At 37.7% G+C, this 27,072-nt stretch overlaps 1 protein-coding gene across 6 annotated transcripts in view; it reads right to left on the bottom strand.

Moving 5' to 3' along the window:
* Positions 1-24,122, bottom strand: part of ACACB (acetyl-CoA carboxylase beta) — a 62,137-nt gene extending 38,015 nt beyond the window's left edge. For 2 of the 6 annotated variants that reach the window (XM_072415362.1, XM_072415365.1), the window contains exons 1-8: positions 23,985-24,122; positions 18,019-18,538; positions 4,072-4,204; positions 2,733-2,871; positions 2,430-2,539; positions 2,086-2,167; positions 1,395-1,493; positions 1,160-1,269 (exon numbers count right to left, since the gene is read on the bottom strand). In XM_072415362.1, the coding sequence (XP_072271463.1) occupies positions 1,160-1,269; positions 1,395-1,493; positions 2,086-2,167; positions 2,430-2,539; positions 2,733-2,871; positions 4,072-4,204; positions 18,019-18,530 (1,185 nt within the window). In that variant the 5' untranslated portion in view covers positions 18,531-18,538; positions 23,985-24,122. Of the gene's footprint in view, positions 1-1,159; positions 1,270-1,394; positions 1,494-2,085; positions 2,168-2,429; positions 2,540-2,732; positions 2,872-4,071; positions 4,205-7,984; positions 8,109-8,182; positions 8,266-14,076; positions 14,130-18,018; positions 18,539-19,561; positions 19,581-23,984 lie in introns of those variants that run through there. The other 4 variants (XM_072415363.1, XM_072415367.1, XM_072415366.1 and 1 more) reach the window with 4 other exon arrangements.
* Between the last annotated feature and the right edge of the window lie 2,950 nt (positions 24,123-27,072).

The following is a 27,072-nucleotide window of genomic DNA, read 5'->3' as shown; positions in this document are numbered from 1 at the left end:
GTCTGAACCAACACATTAGTTTTAAGCCACCGTTGGAAATTGTGCTGTTATGCCATATCTTTTTTGGATTTACGATATGCTACTGGCTGATCTTTAAAGGTTTGTGGTGTCTTTGGGGTATGTCTAACCCAAAGCTTGGCTGGTACCCATTGTGGAAAGGTCAGGTCACTGACTTAAACTTTATTGAACTTAGCCACTCATTGTACCAGACAACCAGCATCTTGATAATTATGTTTTCATATAATGTTCATATTCATTGTGTGTTAATTAAAAAAATAATGTATTTTTACCTAAGAGTAGAATAAATTTAAATATCAATCTTTCGTATTCCTCAGTATGAAAACAGCAACTGAGTGACATTTTGTTTTGCTTACAGGTTCCCTTTAATAATCATTAAAGTGATTGCTCTCCTAAGCCCAGAAATCTGAAAAGCCAGTAGGCAATACAAAGGTAGTTTTAGAAAACACAGACACAAAAATGAAATCCTAGAGTACGGCAGACTTCTTGAAGAATTCATTACCACTCCTTCCATATCATGATGGCACTAACAGGAATCTTTCAGCAGCACTCTGCAGTGGAAACTATGCAAAGTACTTGACAGACAATATATCAGTTGACAGTTTTCCAGGAAAGAAACTACTTGACAAACTGTACACAAGTGTGCTGAAAAGGTAACAGGTATTTACCTAACTGTGAGATCAATTTACATAAAGGTTTTTTTTTCTTTTGGTTACGTGTGTAGGTCTCTGCCATTTTATAAATTAGTACACCAAGACAAATTAGAATTGCACAATGCTTTCTTTTCATTGCATATCAACTATAGGTGTTTATGTAGCTAAAAACTTTATGTGGCACTTTTTCCAATGTTATTTGGAAAAAGTGCCACATAAAGCTACGTACATTCAGGAACAACCAATGTGCATTAATGCAGCTTTATTCCGTAGTATACACTAAACATTCCTTATTCCCTACCCCCTATTTTTACTTTATTCTAATTACCACCACCTCATTCCATTGCCTGCGTTCCCTATTGCTCACCACCTGTACTTTATGTAACTTGCTAATTTGCTAAATGGTGCTTTAAAGGCTTCATCAATGCTTACCAAATGATCTGCAAATTATTTATGTGAACAAGGTCATATGATCTTTTTATATTTACCTCTAAACCTTCATCCACATCCTTTACACAGCCACGATCATAAACATCAGGGGGCACACAGATATTACTTTGCTGCTGTTTGTCTTCTGTGTTACATTCTAAAACTAGACCTAGAGCATCAAAAATATTAGTTCAGTAAAAGCAGAACTGCAGAATAACCTTTAAAACAAAATATATTATTACAAAAACATATAGCACAGAGTCTAGGTAGCACTAAAAAAACAACACGTCATACCATCTCCACTCCATGACAAGGTTGGGATTCCTACAGTTTGAGCAACAATAGTTGAAGCCACTTTGTCTCCCAATGCCCACATTGCTTGGCTTGGGGGTCCTAAAAACAAAAACATGTCAAAATATTATTATTGTTTCTTATTTGTAGTAGAATTGTCAAGGATTGGAACCTTAGTCAGGATTTTATCATCATTCATGTCTCCGCTAAGACACTTTCCAATCCTTACCAATGCTTAACTTCTGAAGCAATTTACAAGTTTTACTTGAAATCAAGGTACATACAGAAAAATATTCTGGTTAAAGATGATTTAAATGCCAAATACAGCATGTTGAACACACCTCAGTGGGACATACCAAATCCAAAGAAAGGCAGAACAATATAAAGCAGTTCAAATGCAGTTTCTAGATTGCCATGAATACTGCTCAAATAAAATTAGTGATTTTGAAAACATGCTTCCCAAATGCATCAAATGCAGGTAAGCAACATCCATAAATGTAAGTTCTTAATATTACCTCTGCATATTAACAGTTATCTAATCAGCAAAAATTGAACTAGCAAGAATAAGATTAGTAAACCATTTTGCTTTTAAAAACTATAGAAACTTGTATAAATAGGCAAACAAAATATTACGTTTCATCAATCAACTGTAAAGTAGGACTTATGGTTTTATTTTCAGATTCGGTAGCATTACCCATAAATGCAATGTTCTGTTTCTGCAGCAGTTCTGGAAGTTTTGGATTTTCTGAGGCATGGCCCCATCCAGCCCACACAGCCTATAGTACGGAAAAACATGGATTAGCGAAAAAAACTAATTATTGCTAAATGCATCTTCTAAGCTGTTATAATGATTTGCTTTTGCTATTGTTACTTAGAAAAGGTACTGCCCTAATACAAAACACCTTATTCACCGGTAACTGTATTTATCAATCACATATAAAAAATAAATTCTTCAAGCTACCCAAAAATCTCTACTGTTTTAAAACATCAAAGTAAAATAAATATGGATAAATCTTATATCAATAGAGAAAACTTTACCTGAACCGGAATTCTTTTGGCAATGTCAACGATCAACTCTACATTGGCATAGTTATTATTATTTGGTCCTCCTGGGACTGGCACATAGTGATCAGCCATCTTGATATACTCTAAATATAAGACATGTGAAAAACAGATTCTGTTAACATATTTCCAAATCTGGTGCAGCTTTTCCCTTACATTTCATTATGAACACAAAAGGTGGACAAACAGACAAAATAAAATACATCAGATTTTTTTTCTTCTTCCTTTCCATCAACTCATCATAACCTTGGTATTGCATTTCTGGGCTCATTTACATACCTGCATTAGCTTTGAGATCCTCTGGGGTAACCATAACCACGAACCGTATTGCTCGCTCATTTCGAAACATTTCGTATGACCATCTCCTAATGGAGCGCATGCATTTGACTGCTGCAATGCCATTATTTGCTATAAGTACCTGTGAATAACAGATTAGCAATTTTGAAAAAAATACATTGTTACCTTGCTTCATACACTTAAATGCTGTTTTTGTTATGCAATCAGCAGAGTTATTAAATTTGTGGTGGTACTAATACTAACAAAAGGCTACAGTGGTAAATCCTCCCTTCATTTGTTAAAGTTTCTATCCCCCTACAAACTAGAAAGGCCACAAATCTGAAGAAGTGACTATACAATGGTCGGAATGTGCATGACCAGGTAAATTATCAGTATCTTCCAGATAATTGCTTTGACCATCAATAGCAGGGAGAGCTTCTCCTGCATTTACACAAAGAACATTTGTTTCAGTAGCTTGAATAAAGAATAGAGCTTTTTATTGTCCTTGTCCTCAAATACCTTGATTAGGCTTCATTTTCTGTATTTTCTTATTCTTACAAAAGGGATTTAATTTGGGACAATCAATTACTGTGTATTCTTTTAACAAAGATAATCCTTAAAGTTAACCTGCATTCTACCTACAGGAGACACCATAAAATGTATTCACTGGTATGTTTGGGTATAGGGATGACATGTAAACTTCTCTCCGCTGTTTGCCATGTTTCCAGGACTGTCCGTTGTTATATAGGTAGCATCATTCCAAATTGATCAACAACATAATGGGATAATTTGTGGAAAATGCGAAAAGTAATAGTAACCACTTTATATGGATGTTGTACGGCTTATTATTATTACACAGTATTTATACAGCACTGACATATTACGCAGTGCTTTACAAAGTCCATTGTCATATCACTAACTGTCTCTCAGGGGGCTCACAATTTAATGTCCCTAGCATAGTCATGTCATTACATAATCTCAGTTCAATTTGAAGGGAAGCCAATTAACCTAACTGCATGTTTTAGGATTGCCCAGAGGAAACCCACGCAAACATGGGAGAAACATACAAACTCCATGGAGATAGTGTCCTGGCAAAAATTTGAAGCTGGAACCCAACACTGTAAAGTGCTAACCTTTAATGTGTTTTTTTATTTTTTATTTTTGTGAACAAAGTACAGGCGTTTCTAAACAGAATTAAAAATATATTGGAATGTGGAATAATTTAAATATAACAGATACAGCTTTGTTTTTGCCACTAGCCTGGATTTCCAGTAAATATCTGGTAAAAACAAACATGAATTTCCCAAAATTTGGACCTGGCTACTTATTTTAGTAGGCATACCTTTTCAATGATGCGATTACCACCAAACCGGGTCACAAACTCTGCTGGAGAGGCAACTGTGAAGTCTCGATGAAGGTCAAGCTTCTTGTGTTCTCGGCCTTTCTTTACTAGGTGGAGTCCAGACATGCTGGACCTGCAACAACAAAAAAAAAAAAGACAGGAAGTTGTTAAAATAAAATGCACCATTTTTTTTTCAAAAGGTAATAAACAATTTGACTGATTGTACCCCTAAGTTGTCACATTGTATTGTAGTGCACATGTATACATTTTTAATGGCACCCGAATGTGCACACATGTAATATAAAAACACATCTGCTCCAGATAAGCTTTTTTGCACAGTCAACATGCATGGATGGTCTGTGATAGATTTATATCAGATCAGCTATGCCATAGCAAACAATAGGTTCCATTATCACACATGCATGCGTGTTGAAATATAGCACTCTAATTATTTTCAATGGACACCCAATGGCAAAAGGATGAACCGGCACATGTATCCAACACAACACCAAAATGCACTGTGTTCAAAATAGGTGCACTCTACATAAGCTTTGAAGTGCTATTAAATTATTTTATAAAGGAACCGCAATACACACATTCCCATGTGTTGGGGCCACCAAAATGCACATATCTGAATAGATTAAAGTTAAAGCATATGTTAAAAGTTTACATAAACCTAACACAGTTAAAGTACAGACAATAAATGTGTGGATACGAAAACAAAGAATGCAAAGATTATTCTAATCCAGGGATCAGCAAACTTTTTTTGGCTACTAGGCCATTTAAGGAGATGAAGAAGGCACACTAGGCCGGACTCTCTCTCGAGTCCTGCGCTGATGGCTCCTCCCCCCACCCGCAACACCCCTGAAGATAAATCCCTCTACTCTCCAATGCATACAGAGGAGAGGGAATGTCCCCTTACCCCGGAAGTGTTAAAGCCACCTGTGGTAAATAGGTAAGGGAGGCATAAAAAAGAGGCTCAAGAGCTGCGGGTTGCCGACCCCTGCCAGCTGGGATTAGGCCAGGTCGACCAGGGGGGGCGTTAGGCCGGAACGGACTACTGGCTAGGCTGTATCTGCCCTAAAAGCTGGAGATTGCCTACCCTTGTTCTAGTCAACCTGATAATGTATATGACATAAACAGATGCAATACATATGTGTATCTTTTTGCAGCCATAACTTAATTTGTAACATTGCAATGTTTGCAGGGCTATTTGCTATTTTTACAGCTGCAGAGCAAGTAAGGAGATCAAGAGCTTTGATTTCACTAGCCTCATACCTAATGTTCATTTAGTCAGACATAAAGACCTACAACAACAGTGAACTAATTAAAAGTTTTTTCTATAGTCTTTCTATAATATTAAAAGTACTACTCATATATATTATGAACGTTTACTACAGTTATCCCCTTTACTCCGTTCTACAGTCCAGAGTGATACTGACATGTATGACAGCGCCAGACAATTGTCCTTCTCCTTTGACAACAGCCAATATAAGTAATTCCTTTCAAAATAGTTAAGTTTATGTCAAGCCAAAACTTTTCTTAGATCTGGATACAGAAGGAAAGAGTTAGAACCCTGTTGGATTTTTTACAGCTACCCAGGGCTTATTTCCTTGTCTTGGTGACATTGTTTTTCCAAACACGAAGAAACTTTTAAACAGACAGTTTATCTAAAATGTATTTTAGCTTGTGATACCCTTATACTGAAACAAACTAAATTCACACATATAGGGGCTGTTTTACCTGTCAAAAGATTTCTATTTCTGTTCAGAGGGATAAAACCCACCCATAACATAATAATGTATTGGTGTCCTGAGCTGTGGTGATTTTAATTTGCATTTCTGCAGAAAAATCCTTCTGCTACAAAGCTAATTTAAAGTATTTTAGGGAATTTCAGCATTGAATAAGCTTGCAGATCAGCTATCTGTACTTTCCATATGGGAGGATCAAAGAATGTATCCTAGTAATGATTAGGCTTTTCCAGCCCATGTGAAAGGCTCTCAGACCTGATACTTCCAGGGCCATAAGGAATGCTTTGTAGACAGGTTGTCTATAGCGTCTTTCAGTAAATAACCTGTGAGTAAGAATCAGGCACAATGTTGACACGTTACAAATGTCTTTCATAAATTACCGTACAGAGTAATTCCAGACAACATATGTAACTAAACAAGGGATTGCTATAGAACAAACACTGCAGCTGTGCTAAAGTATAAAAGAAGATCTGCTCACTTTACCCAAACCGGAATATGTAATGGGCAGCAGAAAGATTTCATAGTTGCTCATAAAGTGACATGTGTCACCCTGTGCGTTAAAGAATTGCCTGCTTGCTGTATATAACAGGATTCCTCTATAACAGGATTTTCATATTATAGGTTAAATAGGGAATTCTTTGAAACAAAATTTAAATTTAAAATGTATCTAAAATAAGAACAAAAATATAATATATCACAGTTGAAAGGTCAGGTAAGGTAGCCTCAATAATTGTCCTTTATCAGGTTTTTATTACTTTATTTGCATGTGATGGTCTTGCTAGTAATACACTTCCTGCCCTGCACTGTTGTCATCAGTGGACAGATTATACTGTAGAACACCTCCTTATCTCCACAACATGGGGGATAAGCTAGGCATTGCTGATTACATTGAAGAGTATGCAAGAAATTAGGCTACATACGTGTCAGATAATCGTTGCTCATTTCAGCAAAAATCTGATGTGTACAGTTGTCCCCCAACATTGTTCATCAATCTGCCACAGCAGGTTGACCGGGAAGGACCACTGTGCCTATATACAGCGGTGCCACTCGCTTGCCCTGTACTTTAGCAAGTTTTAACATACTATACAGGTCTCTGGGAATGTTAAACCTGTTTAAAGGTGCAGCACAAATGCATTTGTCATTGAAGTCAGAATATTCTTGGAAGCGTTTCAAGTCCATGCCATCATTGCAAACCCAAAACCTGTTGACACCGGCCCATACAATGCAGGAAACTAGATGGAGAAAGTGTAAACAAATTTGTGGCTAACAAAGGGTTAAGAGCCAATGCACATCTCTGTGTTACAATGCATGGCATGCCAATATTAGGTATATACAGTGGTGTTTTTTTAGGCTGTGTACACACATTGGAATAATTAATTAGCTGGAAACAATCTTTCCTGATCATTTCCAGCAACGCTAGAACAAACACAGTACTGTTCTGTTCTATGAAGAGGGGGAATGGGAGTATGAGTGAGGGGCATCACACTGCCTCCTTCATGGGAAAGCACACCACTTATCCTAAATCATTCACTGATTTGCCATGGTTAAAACAATGGCGGGCCACTGTATACCCCAACATTTCTCAACCAGGGTTATACAGAATCCTAGGAGTTCTACAAAAGTTGTTAGGCATTCCCTAAACAATGGTCAGTCTGTGCCTCTCAGTGCCCCTTAATGATCCTTTTGGCTATCTGTAAGGGTGACATTCTTCCCACTGATTACAACACTAATGTACTATTAGCTACATTTTCAGTTATTATAGCAGGGGTCCCATGGAGACCTGGAAGTTATTTCAACAGTTCTCTCATTGTAAAAACATCAGGAAAGGCCGGTGTACATGCTGGATTTTCACTTTAGACGATCGATCGTTCATCTCAGGTGACAATCATCTGGCATGTGTAACTCAGCCTTGGATGCAATGCAATAACATGCCACATCAAAAAGAAAATATACCGCATATGTGCATGAAAAGCATCAGTTATTACACACTGTATATTGCTCACATAGATTGTTATATAGTGCTAAATATTATACATTAAACAGGGATGACCTTTTATTCATGTCCTTGGTGACTTTCTTCTAACAAGACTATGCTGTCAGATTGTAAATAATGGTAAATAATGTCAGCAATCAGTAAAGTAGAATGGAATGTTATGACTTACATTGCAGCAGCTTGTGATCAGGGTAATGGCAGAGATGAAACCTGTGCATGTCCTGAGACAGCTTTACACACTGACCTGGAAGTAAGAGAACACATTCCCTGTGCCTGGGGGCCCTGCACATTGCACACATAGATTACAACTTCATACATGTGTGCTCTGAAGATAAGGGAAGTACTACTAAAATAAAGGACTACTGACCTCTTTATAAAGGGAAGCCATTGCTTGTTTTCCTGACTTTCCATTCTGCAACATGGCTTTGTGTCCTAAACCCTGCCCCCTCTTCTCCTCCTCCTCCCCTACCAACAACTTCCCAGACAGCCTGTCCAAATCTCCTCTCCCCCCCACCAGGCCTGACTAATGGCTTCTAGCAGCCTCATGTGGAGCAATGTGGAAAGTTCAGTATTAGATAACAGCACCATCAGATCTGTAAAGTTTGTATAAAAAACACAGAAAAAAATGAAATGCATGTACAACACGTATAAGCCTCAGTGTTTATAAACTGTCACATTACAAATGTAACCATGTCAGATAAAGAGGGGATAAAACTTTGGAGCACAGAAAAGACCTTGCACTGTATTGCGATTAAAAATAAAAGCAATGATGCTGAGCCCAATGCACTAAAAGCATGTTTTGTCAAAAAGTTCCTCCTTTTTGTTGCATTGTGGTGGTGAACAATCCATATATGTACCCTGCCTGGATAGTAAGTGCAAACTAACATGGAGACCAATTTGTCCACACTTACCATTGTAGGTGAGTAGATTGGGACCTTTTGGATTATTTCAGTATTTAACAGTACAGTGTTGCATAATATGTTGGTGCTATATAAATATTGTTTTTTTTTTTGCTATAGAAATCATAGGTTTTATCTATGAAATCTCTAATCCACTAACCTTATAGTGATTTGCAGCTCAGGTATTGATTGTTGTACAGTATTGGTGATTAGATTGGCAGCACCATTGGCTCTGCTTTCACTTTTATGGCTTAGCTAGAATTCACTGACAGTCATTTACAGGAGCCAGATAAAGCAGTAGCACAAGTTTAACCTGTAGCAGCAACAAATTGCTTGTAACAATAGTGATTAAATCTCTGGAGCAACACTTCATTAGTAACAGTGATTTGTATCAGCATGCTGCTACAAAATCACACCTCTAACAATCTAGAAACCCCGCACACTTTACAATCTGATTGTACAATCTGCTTTAGCAACTGTGTGGTGTAAGGGCCTACCTGACCGGACACAAAAGGGTCCTTTCATGCCAGGATGCTGTATTTAGCACAAGCATGTTAATTTGTATTGCGTGACCATAGCTCATTTATGTAAATAGGCTGCCAGTGCACTACAGCAAAGAGAAAATCAAACATGCAAAAAGTTTGGTGTTCACACCAACACACAATAGTATACAATAATGTAGGTGTTTGGGAGCATACTGATACACAAAGAGCTCTATTTATAAAACAGGGAATCTGACATTCCCTCAAACATGTCCTGTTTACCAACACTTTTTCTGTGCCACAGAATCAGTGGATGCCCACCAATAAAATTACTAAAAGTGAAAGAGTGGCTAAAACAAGTGTTAAATCACCCAGTAGAAATTGATTGACAATTCCCAGTGTTATGTAGGTTTGTTAGAGAAGAAATGAAGAACTTCTGAACCCTAAACCATTTCCAGAGAAATTGATTTTTGCATATAGTCTTGACATGTTGGAAATGCCCCTGAAGAATGTGGGATAGTTTATAACCACTGAACTTTCTTTTCTGTGCGTTTCATGAATCATTGTATTTAATTCAAGTAAGTGACCACTGTACATATTATCCACTTCCAAAGCAACCATACACTGTACTTCTAAGGGAAACCATATAATCGCTTTCTTTTTAACAAAAGACATAACAATGTGCTTATTTTTTAAATTATCAGATTTGCAGGAACATAGTGTTTACCAATCAATACACCTATGTGGTCATTAGAAAAATCAGGAAAACATGACCTGTCCATGAAAGGTGACACTGGAAAACACTAATTTCCTATGCATACTCCTGTATTCTTACAATTATACCTGCCACCAGAAACACAGCATATTGCAAACAGCATTGAATTTTCTATACAGCTTTATAGTCCTGATTTTCAGGATCTACCAAACTTGCAGGAACTGTGATTTGGTCATTGTATCTGCTTCTTGTCAACCAATTCTTTCTATTTAACACAGCAATAAGCTTTTTATATAAAAAGAATTACCTGGTAGTTAGTAGTTTTATCAGAAATTTTGCTGAATCTGTGCCTCACCTTACTGCAGCTATTGTAATCACTAAACAGCATGGAGGGCAGTTTAATGTCACACTGAATTCTCCTTCAAAATGTAAAGCAAAACATGGGCTGGCTCAGTGAAGTTTACATCTATAGCACTTGTATTTGTACACATATTTTCTCAATCCATGTTTTGTACAGGGGAAAAGAAACAAAGACGTCCTTAGGTTTATATCAAATTAAAATTTTAGACTTACGCCTGCACTGTGGGTTTTGAATATCATTTTATGGAAAAACTGTACTTAGATATAAATGTTATCCTGCCCTCCTAACCAGTGCTGTATAATGAAAAAATAACCCTTGATTTGGACTAAACACAGCCCAATACATGCTCTATGGCCTGAAAATGTTAAAGTATTTTAAGTAAAAAAAATATTCTTTGCCCAATAAAGTTTTATTTACACGGTTTTAGTTTGTACTGGCCAGGGTGACTTGTGCATGTAGGTGCATGCAGGGTGTCTATGCCTGGCTGTAGTTTTCAGAAGATGGGTACACTCGGGTCATGACAAGGTCAGCAATAATACTAAGGTAGGCTGTGGCATTTAAATGATGCTCAATTAGTACTAAGGGTCCCAAACTTTGCAAAGCAAATACCCCCCTCACCATTACACCACCAGCCTTATTCAGTAATTCAGATCTGGATGGATCCATGCTTTCACGTTGTGGACACCAAATTCTGACCTTACCTTTTGAATGCTGCTCATCAACTCAAGCAACATTTGTTCTTTGTACAATTTTGGTGAGCCCATGCCAGTTGTAGCCTCGGGTATCTGCTCTTAGTTGACATGAGAGGAGTGGCACCCAATGTGGCCACCTGCTGTTGTATCTGCTTCAAAGATTGATGTGTTGTGTGTTAATAGATGCTCTTTTGCAAACAAAAGTTGTAATGAGTGGGTATTACAGTTACTGCTGCCTTTTTACCAGCTTGAACCAGTCTGGCCTTTCTCCTCTTACCTCTGGCATCAACAAAACTTTTTGAACCAGAGAACTAATAATTACAGAATATTTTCCATTTTCAGACCATTCTGTATAAACCCTAGAGATGGTTGTGTGTGAAAATCCCAGCAGATGAGCAGTTTCTGAAATGGACTCGCTCGCCGTGCACCAACAACTATTCCACATATGTAAATCACCCTTCTTTTCCATTCTGATACTTGTTTTGAACTTCAGCAAGTTGGCTTTACTATATTACTTGGTTTGCTGCCATGAGATGTACTTGAAAGTTGTGAAACTTTCCAAAAATGCAAAAAAACAATAACATCTGTATTTGTTAATGTACTTGAACCTTTATTTAACAGCCAAAATGACAAAGAAAAAATTTTTAACTGAACAATCTTAATTCTGTTTGTTAAACATAAACAAACTTTGTGTAGAAATCGATGCCTGAAACACCCTCCAAACTAGTTGCTACAGAGACAAATTAAAACTGTAATGTTTGTACAATACAATTTGTACAATAATGTAACATTCTGGAAGCTTCCTCAGTTAGCCGGTAACTGGTAACAGGTGTGGGTATCAAGATTGGGTATAAAAGCAGCATCCACCAAAGGCTAAGGTTAGGTACACACGTGCAATAATTATCGTTAGAAATTGAATTATGAACAACTGATTATTCACAATTATTTTGAACAATCTTATAGTGCACGATTCTGTACATGCTGTAACGATACGATCAGATATAATCCACCAATAATGTTCACACACTAGATACGATCGTTTGAACGATGCAGTGACGTGTACCGGAGAAAGGGTACCCCAGAACAATCCATGGTCACTGAACGACAGTGCACACAATAGATAACGAACAATTGTCGCCCAATCAGACCTGCCGGGACGGTCGTTCGTTTCCAGCGACAATCCTCATTCATCGGTGTTGTGCACTTTTTTTGTTAACGTTTATCTGACAATCGGTTGTTAATCGTTCGTTTCCAACAACAAGCACGTGTGTACGGAGCCTAAGTCTTTGCAAGCAAAGATGGGTTGTGAAACACCACTTTGTGCTGAACTTCATATGAGAATTATCTCTCAATTTAAAAACAATGTTGCAAGATCGCAAAGAATTTAGGTCTGTCAACATATACAATTAATAAGATTGTAAAAAGATTCAGGGAGTCTGGAGAAATCTGTGTGCATGAAAACTGCTGCTGAATGCGCGTGACCTTCGAGCCCTTATGCAGTATTACAATAGAAACCGTCATGCTACTTTGACAGATGTGAACTCACGAGTACTTTGGGAAATTATTGTTGCATAACACATAACGCTACTGCACCAAGAAATGTTACCTAAAACTGTATTATGCCAAAAAAACATACTTCCGTTTAGTGAAGAAGTGTTCTTGGGGCCCTAGCTCAACTGAGATGGACCAAAAGACAATAAAATGGTATTCTTTGTTCAGATGAGTCCACATTTCAGCTAGTTTATGGGGAAATCTGACATCAGATTCTATGTGCCAAACATAAAAAGACCATCCAGACTGTTATCAATGATCAACTAAAAGTGCAAAAATCAACATCTCCAATGTTATTTTGGTGTACCAATACCCATGGCATGGGAGATCTATATATATATATATATATATATATATATATATATATATATGTGTGAAGCCACTATTGATGCAGACTTACATTGGAATTTTAGAGAGGCTTATTCTCCCATCAAGACAACATCTTTTACCAGAATCTCAAAACTTCGTAGACATAGAGTCTGTGTGCTTGATCGACCTGCCTGCAGCCCGGATCTGTCTCCTAGTAAAAACGTATGGTGCATGATGAAGAGGCAAATGAGACTGCTGAGCAGCTCAAATGCTGTATACAACATGAATGGGCAAAAATTCCACTTCAAAACTGCAACAATCAGTTCCAAAACTATTAAATGCAATGAAATGAGGATGTGACCCAGTGGTAAACTTGCCTCTCTCTCAACCTTGTTTGGGTGTGCTGCAGGCATCATACCCTAAAGTTGTGTATGTTTAACAAATAGAGCAGTGAACAATATAGTGTTGTTAAACAAATAGTGAAAACACTGAAAATCTTTTTTCCTTTTGCCTGTTAATTTAAGGTTCAAGTACATTAACAAATAACAGATTACATTTTATTGTATAATTTTCCAAGGTTTTAGGAAATGGGCTTGATTAATTATTAAAGCTGACTGGAGAACATAGACTAATATGGGAGAACACGTGTGATTCAGCATACATAAATTAAAAATCATTTGCTATTTGTTTGATCACCCAGGTTCTCCCATGATAGTAAGAACAGAATTCAGGAGAAGGAGCTTAGGAAAAGTACAGGGACAAGAACAAATCAACAAGCAAATAAAACCTAGATAAATAAAGCAGTACAAGTTTCAATATATAATGTATGTGCACAAGTTAAGCTTTTCCATTTACTAGAAAGATAATATCCCCTACTGGCTGAATAGACAAAGGCATTATGAAGGATCCACAGAAGCAGTATAGTACAGTAAATCAGACTAGTAAATAAATGGTATAAGAAGACAGTAAAACATGAAAGCACATTTGTTTCTTTCAAAACTCAAACTGTAAGACTCCCTTCTTATATCTTACAGATGAAATGCTGGTTATCTTCAATCCATAAGGTAAGGTACCAAACATGAATACATGTGTAGGCTTTGTATTTTATTTCTTCTCAAAAATAATTTGCAACAACAAGATTTATCTACAATACTGTACTTTGTAACAGTCACATGCAACAATGCCTTTTTTCTGGCTTTTAATTTGAACAACAATATTTAAACAGCTCTGACACAAAAAAAGATGAACATACCCCAGGACAAACACAGTCTCCTCAGCTGATTTCTCCATGTCAACTGAGGTGGCCCATCCAAAGCAATGACAGGAGAACTCTTTTCCTCTGTATTCACCTTTGTCACTTCAGTTATCATTGTTCTCTTAACTATCACTTGAAGCGATAACAAGTTAAAGGTGCAGCACCATCCTGACCTATGCACTTTTACTACACATTTACTACATATTCTTAAAACTGAATTATCCAGTGGGGCTCCCTTACACTACAGTGAGATTACATTTTTATTTTTGCCTATGGTACCAGTAAAAAGCATTTGTTTCAGGCTTTCATGTCATCATAGTAGAGTTCATTGCATAATGTAACAATGCACCATAACATGTGAATTGTGTGTTGCAGTTGCTAAAAAAAGGGTCATACACATTTCTTTAAACATTGCGGTCTGTTTAAATAACCTGCCTTATTGCTGCGTACATGAAAGTGGTACTAAACTCGTTGGTGGTAGTGAGCTTCTGCCATAATCAGCAATACTTACATACATACTTGCCCATTATGGCATATACTTACCTGTGTGTAGTCATCCTGAAGCAATGACAGATCCAGGACCCGTTATCACTGCATCCTAGAGAGCCACAATCTTCACCACAGTAGACAGAGACAGCGATCCTCTTCTGTCATTAGAATATGTAACCCCTACGCATGAGCAAGAGTTACATTAACCCCAGTGTTTGGTTCTGTGGGGAGCAAAGCTCTGTATGTAGTGAGCATGTGCCGTGTAGTTTAGAGCTTAAGCAAAAAGCTATCAGTAGCCAGGGAAATATTTTTTTTCTCTTTTGTTTACCTCCTGGTGTTTTTTTTCAGTTTAGGTCTGCTTTGACTTGCGAATTGTATATGACCTACAGTATTCAAAGTATCTGAGGCTACAAAGCCAATGGAGCAGGTCAGGAGATGACCTGCAAAGAAATGCAAATGGACCAGATTGAAGGGTTTGAGAAATGCCAGATGGTAGCCAGGAGGAGAGTACATGGTGGCACAGGTATATGTTATATGTTTGTGGGATAGGAAAACCTACCAACATTCAAATCAGTTACACAATGGTGTAACAACGGGGCATTTTTAGGAGATAGATTGACCTGGGGCATGACTGCTAAGCTTGAATGAAAAGCATTAGGCACAGTGGATAAAATAATTCTATATGCAGTTCTAGGAGTGTTGAAGCTTGACTGAAGTGTATCAGAATTATGATAATGTATGATATCATATGTATAGTATTGCTTGTTGACAAATGTTTCATTTGCCATACACTGAAATCAAGTTAGAGGTGGATGCCTCTAGTTTAACCTCAAACCACACAGCTCTTAAAATACACATGTGTAGTAAAGACTTTTCCAAGTAATTGAATCAGATGATCAGACAGCTGGCACTTTTCAGACTTACGTAGACAAAATGATCTAGCTGCCAAGCTTTACTTGTTGGGCAATACTATCCTGAAAAGCCCTTTTTAAAAGTTCAAGGTCATCTTGTCGATTAGGTGAATAAATGTAAATACTTAAGAACTATATTACACTGCTCCACAGTCAGCACTAACAAAACAATCCATTATTTGAAATATCTGTAGTTCCCTTTAAACTCAAAGTGTTTAGAATTTAAAATCATTGCATAAATCGTATTGTGTTGTGGAGAAATGACATAAACAACTTCTGAATATAGCTAAAATATTAGTTGACACTTAAAAACATCTTCCAGATACAGAATGTTATGTACCCTCTATGTAAAATACAGCTAAATATAGAAGGCAAGTCAACTCGACTGGAAAGGGAACAGTATTTAAAAACATGTTTATGAATTGATCTAGTTTCAACTTTGGTGTGTTTTTTTTGTTTTTTTAAGTTAACTAAACAATCAACCACAATATTAGGCCACATGACCACATAACCAACCATATGCAGAAAACTGGAAGATTTTGGATCAAGCATAATGTAGTAAAGATGGTAGATATTGCTGTAATTGAAGGGTTTTACAGTGCAGAGCACCAATTCAGCTTTCTTTATACATTTTGTGTATGTAAAGACAAGTTTTGGTTGGCAATACACTGCTGAAAACTTAGCATATGAGCTGTAGAAAGAAATTAAGAGGTAGTATCCCCTTTTTTTAGGGCCCTCTAAACAGATTTCTCCCCCCTCCTGTTTCTACGGTAGCTCTAACATTTTGGATTGCTCATCAATTTCAGTGTCAAAGACAATATTGGCCAAGACAATCAAAGTAGAGAGGTCCTATGTCTTCTCTACTGCTTGCAGAACCAAAAAATTATTTGTCTTTGGATATATTTTTTATTACAGTTTTTAAAATGTTTTGCCAATGAACATGTCTGTTCAAAAATATTGGATATTTTTGGGTGGATTTATAGTTGGAATCATTATACATCAAAATAGCAATTAAAATTCTATGCATTAAACCAGTGGTGCCCTACCTTTTTTCATCAGGGGGACGCTGTCGACATTGGAATGAAATTAGCGGACCACAATGCAACAAACATTAAAGATGTTTCTAGTTACCGTATACATGTACCAAATAAAATCTATGACAAATATCCAGATTTCCTGAATGGATACTTCCAGAGAAATGCAACTCATGTGACAGATAGTCAAGGGGTACATGTTCTCTACTATTTCTTCAGGTCCCTACATCTCCCTGTTCTTGAGAAATTAGGGTTCACAGAAGGTAAGTGGCCAGTTATGTATTACAGGGTAGCATGGTATGATAGGTATTTTTCTGTGATGTGATGGCGCTGCAGCGATAAAATTTTAGGGGGAGTTAGCCACAAGAGTTTCCCACTTATCCTACATTTTATTATACCCACAACTCCCCTTTCAGGAGAAACTGGGATTCAAAGAACATAAAAAGACATAACATTTTAGTGGAGAGGGGGGTTAGCCACAAGGGCCCCCACTTATTCTACATTTTCCTTCCTCCTCTACTTTTAAAAAGAAATTAGGATTCACAGAAGGTAAGTGGCCAGCTATGTGTGACAGGGTATCACAGCATGACAGGTATAGTTTTTGTATCTTGTAATGGCGCCATAGTGATGACATTTTAGGTGGAGTCCTGAACTTCCAGTTCCATGGCCCTTTTCTTACAGAGAAATTGGGATTCATAGAGAGTAAGCTGATAGCTATGTGTGACAGGGTAGCATGATATCATGGGTATAACATTTTAATAGGGAAGGGGGGGACAAAAGCATTTCCTACAGACCCCCACATTTCCAGTTGCCAACATCCCTCTGTTCCCGAGAAATTGGGGTTCACAGAATGTAAGTGGCTAGCTATGTGTAACAGGCAGCTTGCCAGCCGCTCAGTCCCTTGCACTGCAGCGTCTGCAGATTCGACTGCAGGTGGCAGTGAGCCTCTCCCCAGAGCCACGGTTCCATGGCACAAGGAAGGGGTAACCACATCGCAACCTTACTGCCAACCTGAACGCAGCCTTGAAGTTTTGTGAACTTTAAGGGGTACCACAGCGCACAATTACCAGTACCCTAATGTTCATTGCCATGAGAGTGGCCCCCAGGGGGTCCCCAACATGCAGGCTCAATTTGGGGACCCCGGTCTTGAAATAGCCCTCCTTAATGTGAAAAATCCCTAAAAAAAAGGAGGTAATTTTACCTTATATAAAAAGGGGTGTCTACAATTTTATGAAGGGTAAAAATCTGAGTTTAGGTCCACCTTATTCTGTGTAGCGGCTGCTGTTTTTAATATTTCAGGCTGAACACTAGAGGGCAGTAGAACAGCTGCAGTAAGTTTACTGCCTATAATAAGACTACATGTTCCATGATTCCTAGCATTGTGTCTCATAGATGTGGGTACACATACACAGAACATTACAAGTAATTTAACAGCAGAACATTACCAGTACCAATTACCAAGTAATTTACCAGCAGTGGAATATGTGAAAAAAATGCATGCTCACCTAATTGTTGTGGTCAATGGCTCAGTTTCTGGTAGGGATGATAAGGATGGAGTCTGAGAACCACTGTTAGTAAGACTGTTCTTTCTGGCATTTTTAAAGGAGCCTACAGCAAATTCATCATCAGAAGAGTTGTCTTCTGAAGACCCCAAAATAAAGCGTGACAAGGGAGGTTTCTTCATCTTTTTGTCCTTGGGCTCTGAAAGACTTCCTTTAGAGGGCCCAAATTTTAATTGTTTTACTTCTGTAGAAGATGAATTAACAAAGGGTAATGCCAAGTTAGCATTCTGTGCCTGAGCTGAAGAGCTGGCTGTTGTTTCTCCAAGACCTTCTTCTGATGTGGAGAGAGCAGCAGCATCTTCTTGCTGCAATTGTTCTTTGTGATCACTGTTTGGCTCCATGATGGCTGCACTGGTACACAAAGAAGGCTTGTCCCCCTTGCACCTAATGCTGCCTCTAGCTCTACAAAAAATCCATACAAGAACCAAAATGGAAGACAAAAACCACGCCACCATTCAGACACCTAAAAGAAAAACAAATACATATTATCCTATTATCAATAATAGTGATGAAAGAATCATAAAATGAAGAAATATGAAATGAAGTCTAACAAGTGGATATTTGTTAAAAGAATAACCAAAAGATAAATGTTACTTCTGAAATACATACAGTAGTTATGTCTTTTTTTATTTATTTATAGGTTATTAAAACACCACTAATGGCAAACTAATAGTCCCAATGACAAACTAATTTACTGCTCACTAAAGCAGAAAGTATAAACTAACTTTTATGCTGCCCATACTTCCGAATGAAGCTCCATTAAAGAACATTTCTGGGAGTATAAAATCTACTTAGTATACCCTTAGAACTCATTGCTTTCTTCTGCTGACTCCTATATCACTACCAGACCCAGTTGTGACATCAGGGTTGGTAGTGGATCTGGTGATAAAAGCAAGGACAGATTTTCCTCAAAGTTCTAGTTTCCAAAGACACTGCAACCAGCAATTTCTCTCCAATGGAGCAGAATTTAATTGCAAGAAAGGGATACATACATACAATTGTAATGGTCATTATACCATTTCATTTTACATTATTTGTAGGTTCCAATAATATTGTAACATTAGAATAAGTAGGGTATTTTTTTTCCTTATCTATCAATTAACTACATGCTGTTTTTAAGCTAAAATCTACAATATTTGTATAATTATGTATGGATCAAGTATGTATTAATACATAATTACTTTTTTGTACTAAACTCTGAGCCTCAAACCTCTTTCTTTCTCCTCTACTCAACAATCTAAAACAGGAAAAAGAAATAAAAATAAAAGCACAAGAATATAAAAATTAAAAATCCCATATTGGTGCAAAGAACTTAGTATATTGAATGTAGGTCACAATATTTTTAGACACAAAATTGAATATCTGGAATTGCTCATGCTTAAAACTCCATTTTTTTTGTAAAATAAAGCTATTCTGTTCTAAAACACACGATTACTTATGATGCTTCAACATCTCAAAGATCTTCACATATACTTGAAATACCTACCTCTGGCCTTGTAGTGAATGAAAACATATAGCTGCTGCTACATAGCTGCAATAATAACACTATATACTAAGGAAGAATGGAACATGCTATTATGCTTCTCTCCTTCTGAAAATTATAGTTGTTTAGATGTCTTGCCAAAAGAAAGACTTCAGTACTTTGAATTACACTTAGCATGTGTACACTCAAATGCCAATGCAGTCTTCAATTTGTGCACAGTATACAACTAACATTTTATAGGCTAGACAAAAATCAATAATAAAAGAGCAAATACAGACAATCACAAGTTGCTGATGAAATGGTCAACAGGTGATGTACCACAACCAATAGAATCAGATTTTACAGACAGACAGTTTAACAAATACTGAATTGCATAAGTCATTACCTTAGGACAGTGTAACATAAGTTAATTGCTGTTATATGCATAAATTGAGATAATACAACACTGTAAAATTACAGATAGAACACATACCATCATTAACTGATTACTTTGAAGTAACCAGGCTATATATGACAAATATACTACACATGTATAACAAAGATACTCATCCTGTGCACCAATCAGTGATGAACCCACGATGATAAAAGGGGGTGCTGAAAAGTTCTTGTACAAAAACACTTCCCAAAATTAAGACCCAAAAAATTAAAAGGTGCAAACAGTACAAAACACTAATGAATCTTACTGTGCCAATTAAAGCAGGGGATGCAAAGAAAAACGAGACAGGAAAAGACAATGATTGTTTCAAAGACTTTATAGTGCATGGACTGTATCTGCCTGATCTTGCACATTTGACTTTTTCCAATATCCAAAAGAATTTTAAATAGGAAAAATTTTGTGAATGATTTGGTGGTGATAGCTGCAGAGACCAGTCATTACATTTATGATAAAAGAGTTAAAGAGATTGAAAAACAATGGGCCTGATAAACCTCAAAGCACTCCAAGACTGGAGAAGATAGATTTTTATGGCAGAACCCGGGTGATCCAGCAAACCTGGAACGGATTTCCTAAAAGATCATTTGCTATTAGTTGGCAAAGGTTTTCAGTTGTGGACCAGATTCATCCCAGGTTTGCTGGATCACCCAGGTTCTCCCATGATAGCCCATCTTCTCCAATCTTGGAGAGCTTTCATAAATCTGGCCCAATGTGCCAAGTGTGTTGGGCATCAGGGCGAATATGTGGAATAGCATTTGTGGCTCATGCCCAGTAACTTTTCATCGCCCCATTCCTAAAATATGGGAGCTATCATGCTGAACTGTGCAAACTGAACTGAACTGTGTTGTTTTTTTGGTTCTAGCTTACAATTACGTGAGTTCTGAAACAAATATGGAGCCCATAAAGTTGGAAATGTTGGACATAGATTCAAACTCTGGATGGCTTTAACATGTTTAAACGAATGTAAACCATAACTATGAACTTTTCCTATTAGGCCCCCCTTGGTGTGTAAAAATATGCAATTAAAACATTTTGACAGTTTATGTTTTGGAGTAGTGAGGTGGGGTTCAATAGTTTCAACTTGTTCTTGTTCTGATACAGTAAAGTAAGTGTTGACATCCTAGGACAGAAGGTATGTTACTGACATAAAACCCAGGTAAAAATAAAGAAAGATAATCCTGAAAAGAAGATAACTAGTGCAACCACAACATCAAAAAAGCTGCAATAGATTACATTTATATTTTTGGTGTTAGATACTTACTAGTATTCTATTTTGCACACATGCTACAGGCCCTGAGTATTAAAGCTAGCATTAAAATGAAATCTTTGGGTTTCACAGCTATGTCATTGGTAGCTTTTGTGGGTATTTTCAGAGTTTATTGAGCAAAGCGCTCAAAATGAAAATGGAAGTTTGAGTTGAATATTTTACATAGAACTTCAAAATATTATTAGTTATGAATGATTAAATCTCCAGGGTGCACTATCACTGGTGGCTCCTGCTTGCCCCAGATTAGACCAGGTTCTAAGCCACCAGCTGAGAGAAGTAAGGAGTGCTCAGCAGACACAACTAAATAGTGTCTTCTTATTCCAGCACACAGTCAGTGGGTGCAAGAAAAAGAAGTCAACGTAATTTTGCAATGGTAGGTGGTCCTACGATATATGTATACACTAGTCACCAATCATAAAGTATTATATAAATTGGGTTCTAGGTAGAACACTATACATGAGACTGAAGATGTAGTTTCAGAAACAGTTCTAAAAAGTTGAACAGTATGGTATATGTGTTGATGTTTAATCCATACCCTTGTAACACTTCATTCCAGTTAGTGCACAGTTAAACAAGAAATCTCCATGCAGAGAATTACAAAACTTGGAGGTCACAGAGATTTTCAGAAGGACAAGTACCAGTAACATGCCAGCTAGGTATTGCAATATTTTGTGTCCTAGGGAGTAGATAAAGTACTATATATATAGGTATGTTTTCTGTAAAGCCTTTTTCTTTAAAACATTAATGTTCACTTCAAAATGCTATTCACCTGGCTGTCAAGTTGAATCAGATGATTCAGTGCTTTCTGAGACCCTTAGTGAGCCCTGTACAGACATGGACATCAGATGATTGTCACTGGGAATGGTACCTAATTGTGTTCTCCTCCATTGAAATGCACAGCAGTAATTTCTGATGGTCATTCATCAGTCCACAGTGTCAGCAATGTCAGATTTTCACCTGAGATGAGCACAATCATTTGTTTGATTAATCATCTGACGTGTGTACATAGCTTTAAAACCTGCCAAACCTTTTTCAATTTTGAGATGACACTAGATAAAGAATTACAGGAGGCAAAGTAACATATTACAGTTCAAGTCTTGAACCCCAGACAGGTATATGAGACCCAACCTAATGACGTTCTGTATTCATTATTAATGAACAGTAACAGACTAGAACAGTACTCAGACTATAAAAGTGGGAAGCACCAAAAACAGTCAATTTGTCTGTGTTGCAGTAAAACAGCCATGCTGACAGGAGGAAAGAGCATAGTGTCTGATCGGTGAGCTTGTCAGTATCCTGCTCCATTTTCTTTGTCCAGTGTCCTGCCTGTCCATATTCTGATGAATCGACAAGCCTTGTAAGTTCTAATTAAAGTGCCATTTTTACCTGTATGATGTCAAGATTTGGGATCTGTGGCCATCCTAATTGGCCAGGCCAGAATGATGTAACTCCTGCGCGGTATGCTGAGATCCTGCCCTGAAATGCATACACAACTTGGTGTACATTCTTCAAAAGATTGTGCACAGGTAGATACGTTTTTTTTCCTACAGAGGAGACATAGCATGTCCCTTCTGCAATATTAAGTTGCTTGCTCCCAATTTCTGGGTTTTTATATTTAGTTCCACTCTATATTCCTTGCCAGACACTACTGTGCTACCTGGTAGTGCTGTGTAACTCCCAGGACTGGCAGTACAGAAATAAAAAACCTTTGGCATGTAAACATCTCCAGCATACATATTTCATCCGTGTATTTAAATTTGCCAATTCAGCTTTAATATACTTTTCTTTTACAATGTCATAATTCAGAATTTCTGATCACAAATGTTGTAAGTATTGTATGGACTGTTCTGGTTTTTGTCCTAGTTTGGCTGGCCAGTTTCAGCTGAAAGGTCAATCATGATGCTGAAAGTACTGGTTGTGTAAACAAGAAAGGTAGGGACAGAGTGTTTCCAGAAGCCAGCCATGAATAATTTACCTCCAGGCTCTGCACTGGAAGCCAAGGTTTCCAAAATACAAACTTCCTTACTGAGCAACAGGAATATGTGTGTGACAAAGGTCATACCGTCCTGTGGCTGCCTTCATTACAGCATTGCCTTTTCCAGGACAAACCAGTAGTGCAGACATTCCATAACAAAGACTACATCACAACTATAATAATACACATTAATGTTTTAGGTGTACTATATTATTAGAAATATGACCCTGTCTTTTATAGGCCAACCAGATGTTTCAGCGTGTACTGGCTTGTTATAAAATTTTCACTTTCAAATAAAACAAAAATAAAATCACTAGGTAATGTTTTGATGCTACAAAAAAAAACATAAACATACAAATGTGCTGAAATCAAAGCTGAATGCCTCCAGTTTCTTACATTGGATATAGTAGGAATCAAAAAACAGTGTTATGAGTGCAAGCTGTGTACAGATATTACAGATCACACAAAACACAGATTGTTTTTGTCATTTGTAAATACATATCTAAGGACGTTGGAAAGGTGTATAATGGCGATTGCATTTTTAACATGATTGGGCAGTACAAAACTTTCACCTGATCATGTATAGTCTTAAAAAAGGAAAGCCTTCATCACCAAGCAAACAATCACACAAGTTTACTCTTTTCCTGGTAGTCATAGGTGATGAGGCCTATCTTATCAAGCCAAGCTTGTTTATTGTGCAGTAAGTGAGCACATCACTTCCTTGTCATGCATGGTGTTTATGGCATCTTACCTGGCCATTGCACTGTCCTTGCTGTTATCTTCTGCTCAGCACAGAGCTCAGCAGTTGTTACTACAGATCAGGCATAGTGACAGCAGCAGAGCTCCACCTCACTAGCAATGGGAGCCTGGTGGGGAGGGGGGAGAGCAGGAACACGTTATTGTGACAACACAGGAAGGAACACAAGTTTGGGCAGACATTCATATAATAGCATAGAGCAGCGTGAGATGTGTACCAGGGTTGTCTCCTGGTATGGAGCCATTTTATTAGTGACAAAATGGCCTAATTTGTACTACAGGTCCAAAAATTGAGATGCTTTATTGCTCATTTTTTTCCCTTGTATTGTAAGCACAGATGTTTACAGAATTAGGGTTAGCAAAGTGAAAATGGATAGAGATTAAGGTGAAGCATTGCTAATTTATAATTTAATCACGCGAAAACAATAAAATCAGTGTGATTATTATTGGAGATAGTCATAAAGCCAAATAATTTATGCATTTCATAGTGAACAGCTTGAACTCCTGTAAATCATAAAGTTTTGGTAACATTTAAAAAACAAAGGGCACATTTATTAACGTAAGTACATTTGTTGTATGGTACCATTGTTTACAGCGATGGCATGCTAATACTAATTCAGAGTGCATACCAAAACAGTGACTCTTAAAGTGACCCTGTTGCAAAAAAAAAATAAATAAATAAAAATTAAACTTTCAGGGTAACTCTGATCTTATTTCCAGAGGAACTGGCTAGTCTTCTCTGACCTCCATGTCAATAAGAGCAGTAGAAATGCCATGGCAGGCAAACAGAGGAACCAGTGAGCACTGCTGGGAACCAGAAGACTGGCACTCCCTGAAAGAATTTGGGGGGATTCAAGAATTGAATCCTAAAATAATTACTTTCTTTTTTTCAGGTAAGTGTTCTTTTTAAATCTTTGTATGGTGTAAGACAATAGGATTAGCCCAAAAGCCAAGAAACATTTTTGCAACCTCTATATTTTCTTGATACAGGTTTTTTAACTACATAAAGATGGATTCTATTCTCTAAACACAAAGAAGATACATACGGTGCCTGTATTTATCTAAGTGTGCTTACCTTTTCTTCCCAACTTTTTTCTGATGTACCTTCACAACTGCCTACTGAGCTCAATTATATGACTGTGGTTCTGCTGTATGTTTTAGCACCACCAGTCTTGTAAATTAGTGTTCAATAGATGTCTATGCAATCATTTCCGAGAATCTGCAGCTTCAGTACATGGTCTCATCAAAATCTGTGGAAAACTAGTTCTCAGACATGATCTGGACATAGAAAACTTGCAGCACTGAATATAAACAAACAGCGGAGTCATGGACCTTGGATGGTAGCACGTATTTACCTTTAAAGGGGGAGGTGGATTAGGGGGCATTAGCAGCATGGCCATAAGGGTTTATACTTTTTTCTCCTCTTGGCCAGCTAGCCCGCACCCCCCCAAATGATGACTGTGGACTGCTGCCCAGAACCCAAAGTTTGTTTATGAATGTTGCAGTGCCTAGCCAGTCTGCTCCTACCGTTACCATCAGCCAATCCCAAGGCCTATGCATCCCGGTTGTGCGGTGGGAGTTTTTGCTGAATAGTTTCACTGTTTGGCTTGGGCGGTAGAATTTCCTTTATTTAAAATGTAAATGTCGTCTGTGACTTTTAAAGAATAAAGTTTTTTTTTTTTTTTTATTGTTGTGCAGTGCTGTTCTTTTCTGTTTGGCACCCATCAACTAAATAGGAAATATGAGAAAGTCTACCTTAAAGGGACAGACAGTAAATAGTCATATTGGCAGGGCACATAATGCTTTTTCCTGATGTCCTTTAATTTTTTTATGTTATCATACTTGATCTCATTATTCAATTATCTGAAAAGGAAAATGCCAACATTGACATCACATGCATTTCCCCTTCAGACACTGATAAAGGGGGGGAGGGAGGCTGATATTTACAGAAAAACAGTTTCCATTTAAATGGGTAATGGTTAACTTTTTTACTACTAATATGAACTTGAGTGGTGTACTTGCACGTCTAAATATCATCTGAGATCACACTTTTGTTCATGTGACACATTTCACCAGAAATCATACATTTGCAGGTGTGCCCTATTGGAAGTAAAATGACACTAACCCAGCAATAAGGATATATGTTGCAAACACTGTGCAGTCTTCATTAAACACTTCATTACTTTCCCCTTGACACTACTGACATGGTTTGTCAACAGGCCACACACTCAGCACATCTTGCATAAATTTATAGAGGACTGTGCACAGTGTCATAGATCATCATTAGACATAAAGGAACAAAGTACATGCAGCAAAAGGATTGCGATCCTGTATCCTATTACTACTAATGATACTAGGATCACAGGACAGGAACCATTCTGTCCCATATGGGCACACAGCTCACACCACCTTACAGTGGTGGACATAGCAAACAGTGCCCACCACCGCCTATGCCCTGCCCCTACACCTCATGCCATCCACTCGACTGGCACAGAAGCACAACTGCAAATAGGAAATCTGGACAGGTAGTATAAATTGACTGAACAGTCAATTCATCTTAACTATCCAGATGTCCTGCTTGTGGCTTTGCTCAAGGGTCATAGAACAACATGGCATCAAGTATTCTGGTGCTTGGTTGCATTGCCTGGTCTCTATTTCAGTGTGGCTGAGTGAGAGATCCTTGACATATGGGGGCTCCTAAAGGGGTGCCCCCACTCCGTGCACTTATTCCTGCAGGTCTGGTCAAGGAGGGCCTGGAGCCTTTGTGTAGCTACATACTCTGCACCTTCGTATGTCTGCTCCCAACCCTTTATCTGTCTGCCTGGTCTCAGTCCCAGCAGAGCTTCTGTGTAAGTAGGTCACACGACTGCTTGTGGAATCGGAATACCTGGACCTAGGCTTGTTTAGTTGTATAGCTGCTGATGTGCATGTGTGTATGTCATCTTTGTTTTTGGGAAGGCTAACAGTTGGATTAGTAGGTGGAATGCTTGGTCTGAGGGAAGTAGAGCTGATGAAGGCTGGGCAGCTTAGTCAAGGGACAATATATTGGACAATTGGTGCTGAATGTAGTTTGTGCAGTTCAG

Source organism: Pyxicephalus adspersus, chromosome 6, assembly GCF_032062135.1.
Source record: "Pyxicephalus adspersus chromosome 6, UCB_Pads_2.0, whole genome shotgun sequence".
Taxonomy (NCBI): domain Eukaryota; kingdom Metazoa; phylum Chordata; class Amphibia; order Anura; family Pyxicephalidae; genus Pyxicephalus; species Pyxicephalus adspersus.
This window is presented reverse-complemented; position numbering and strand designations above follow the sequence as displayed.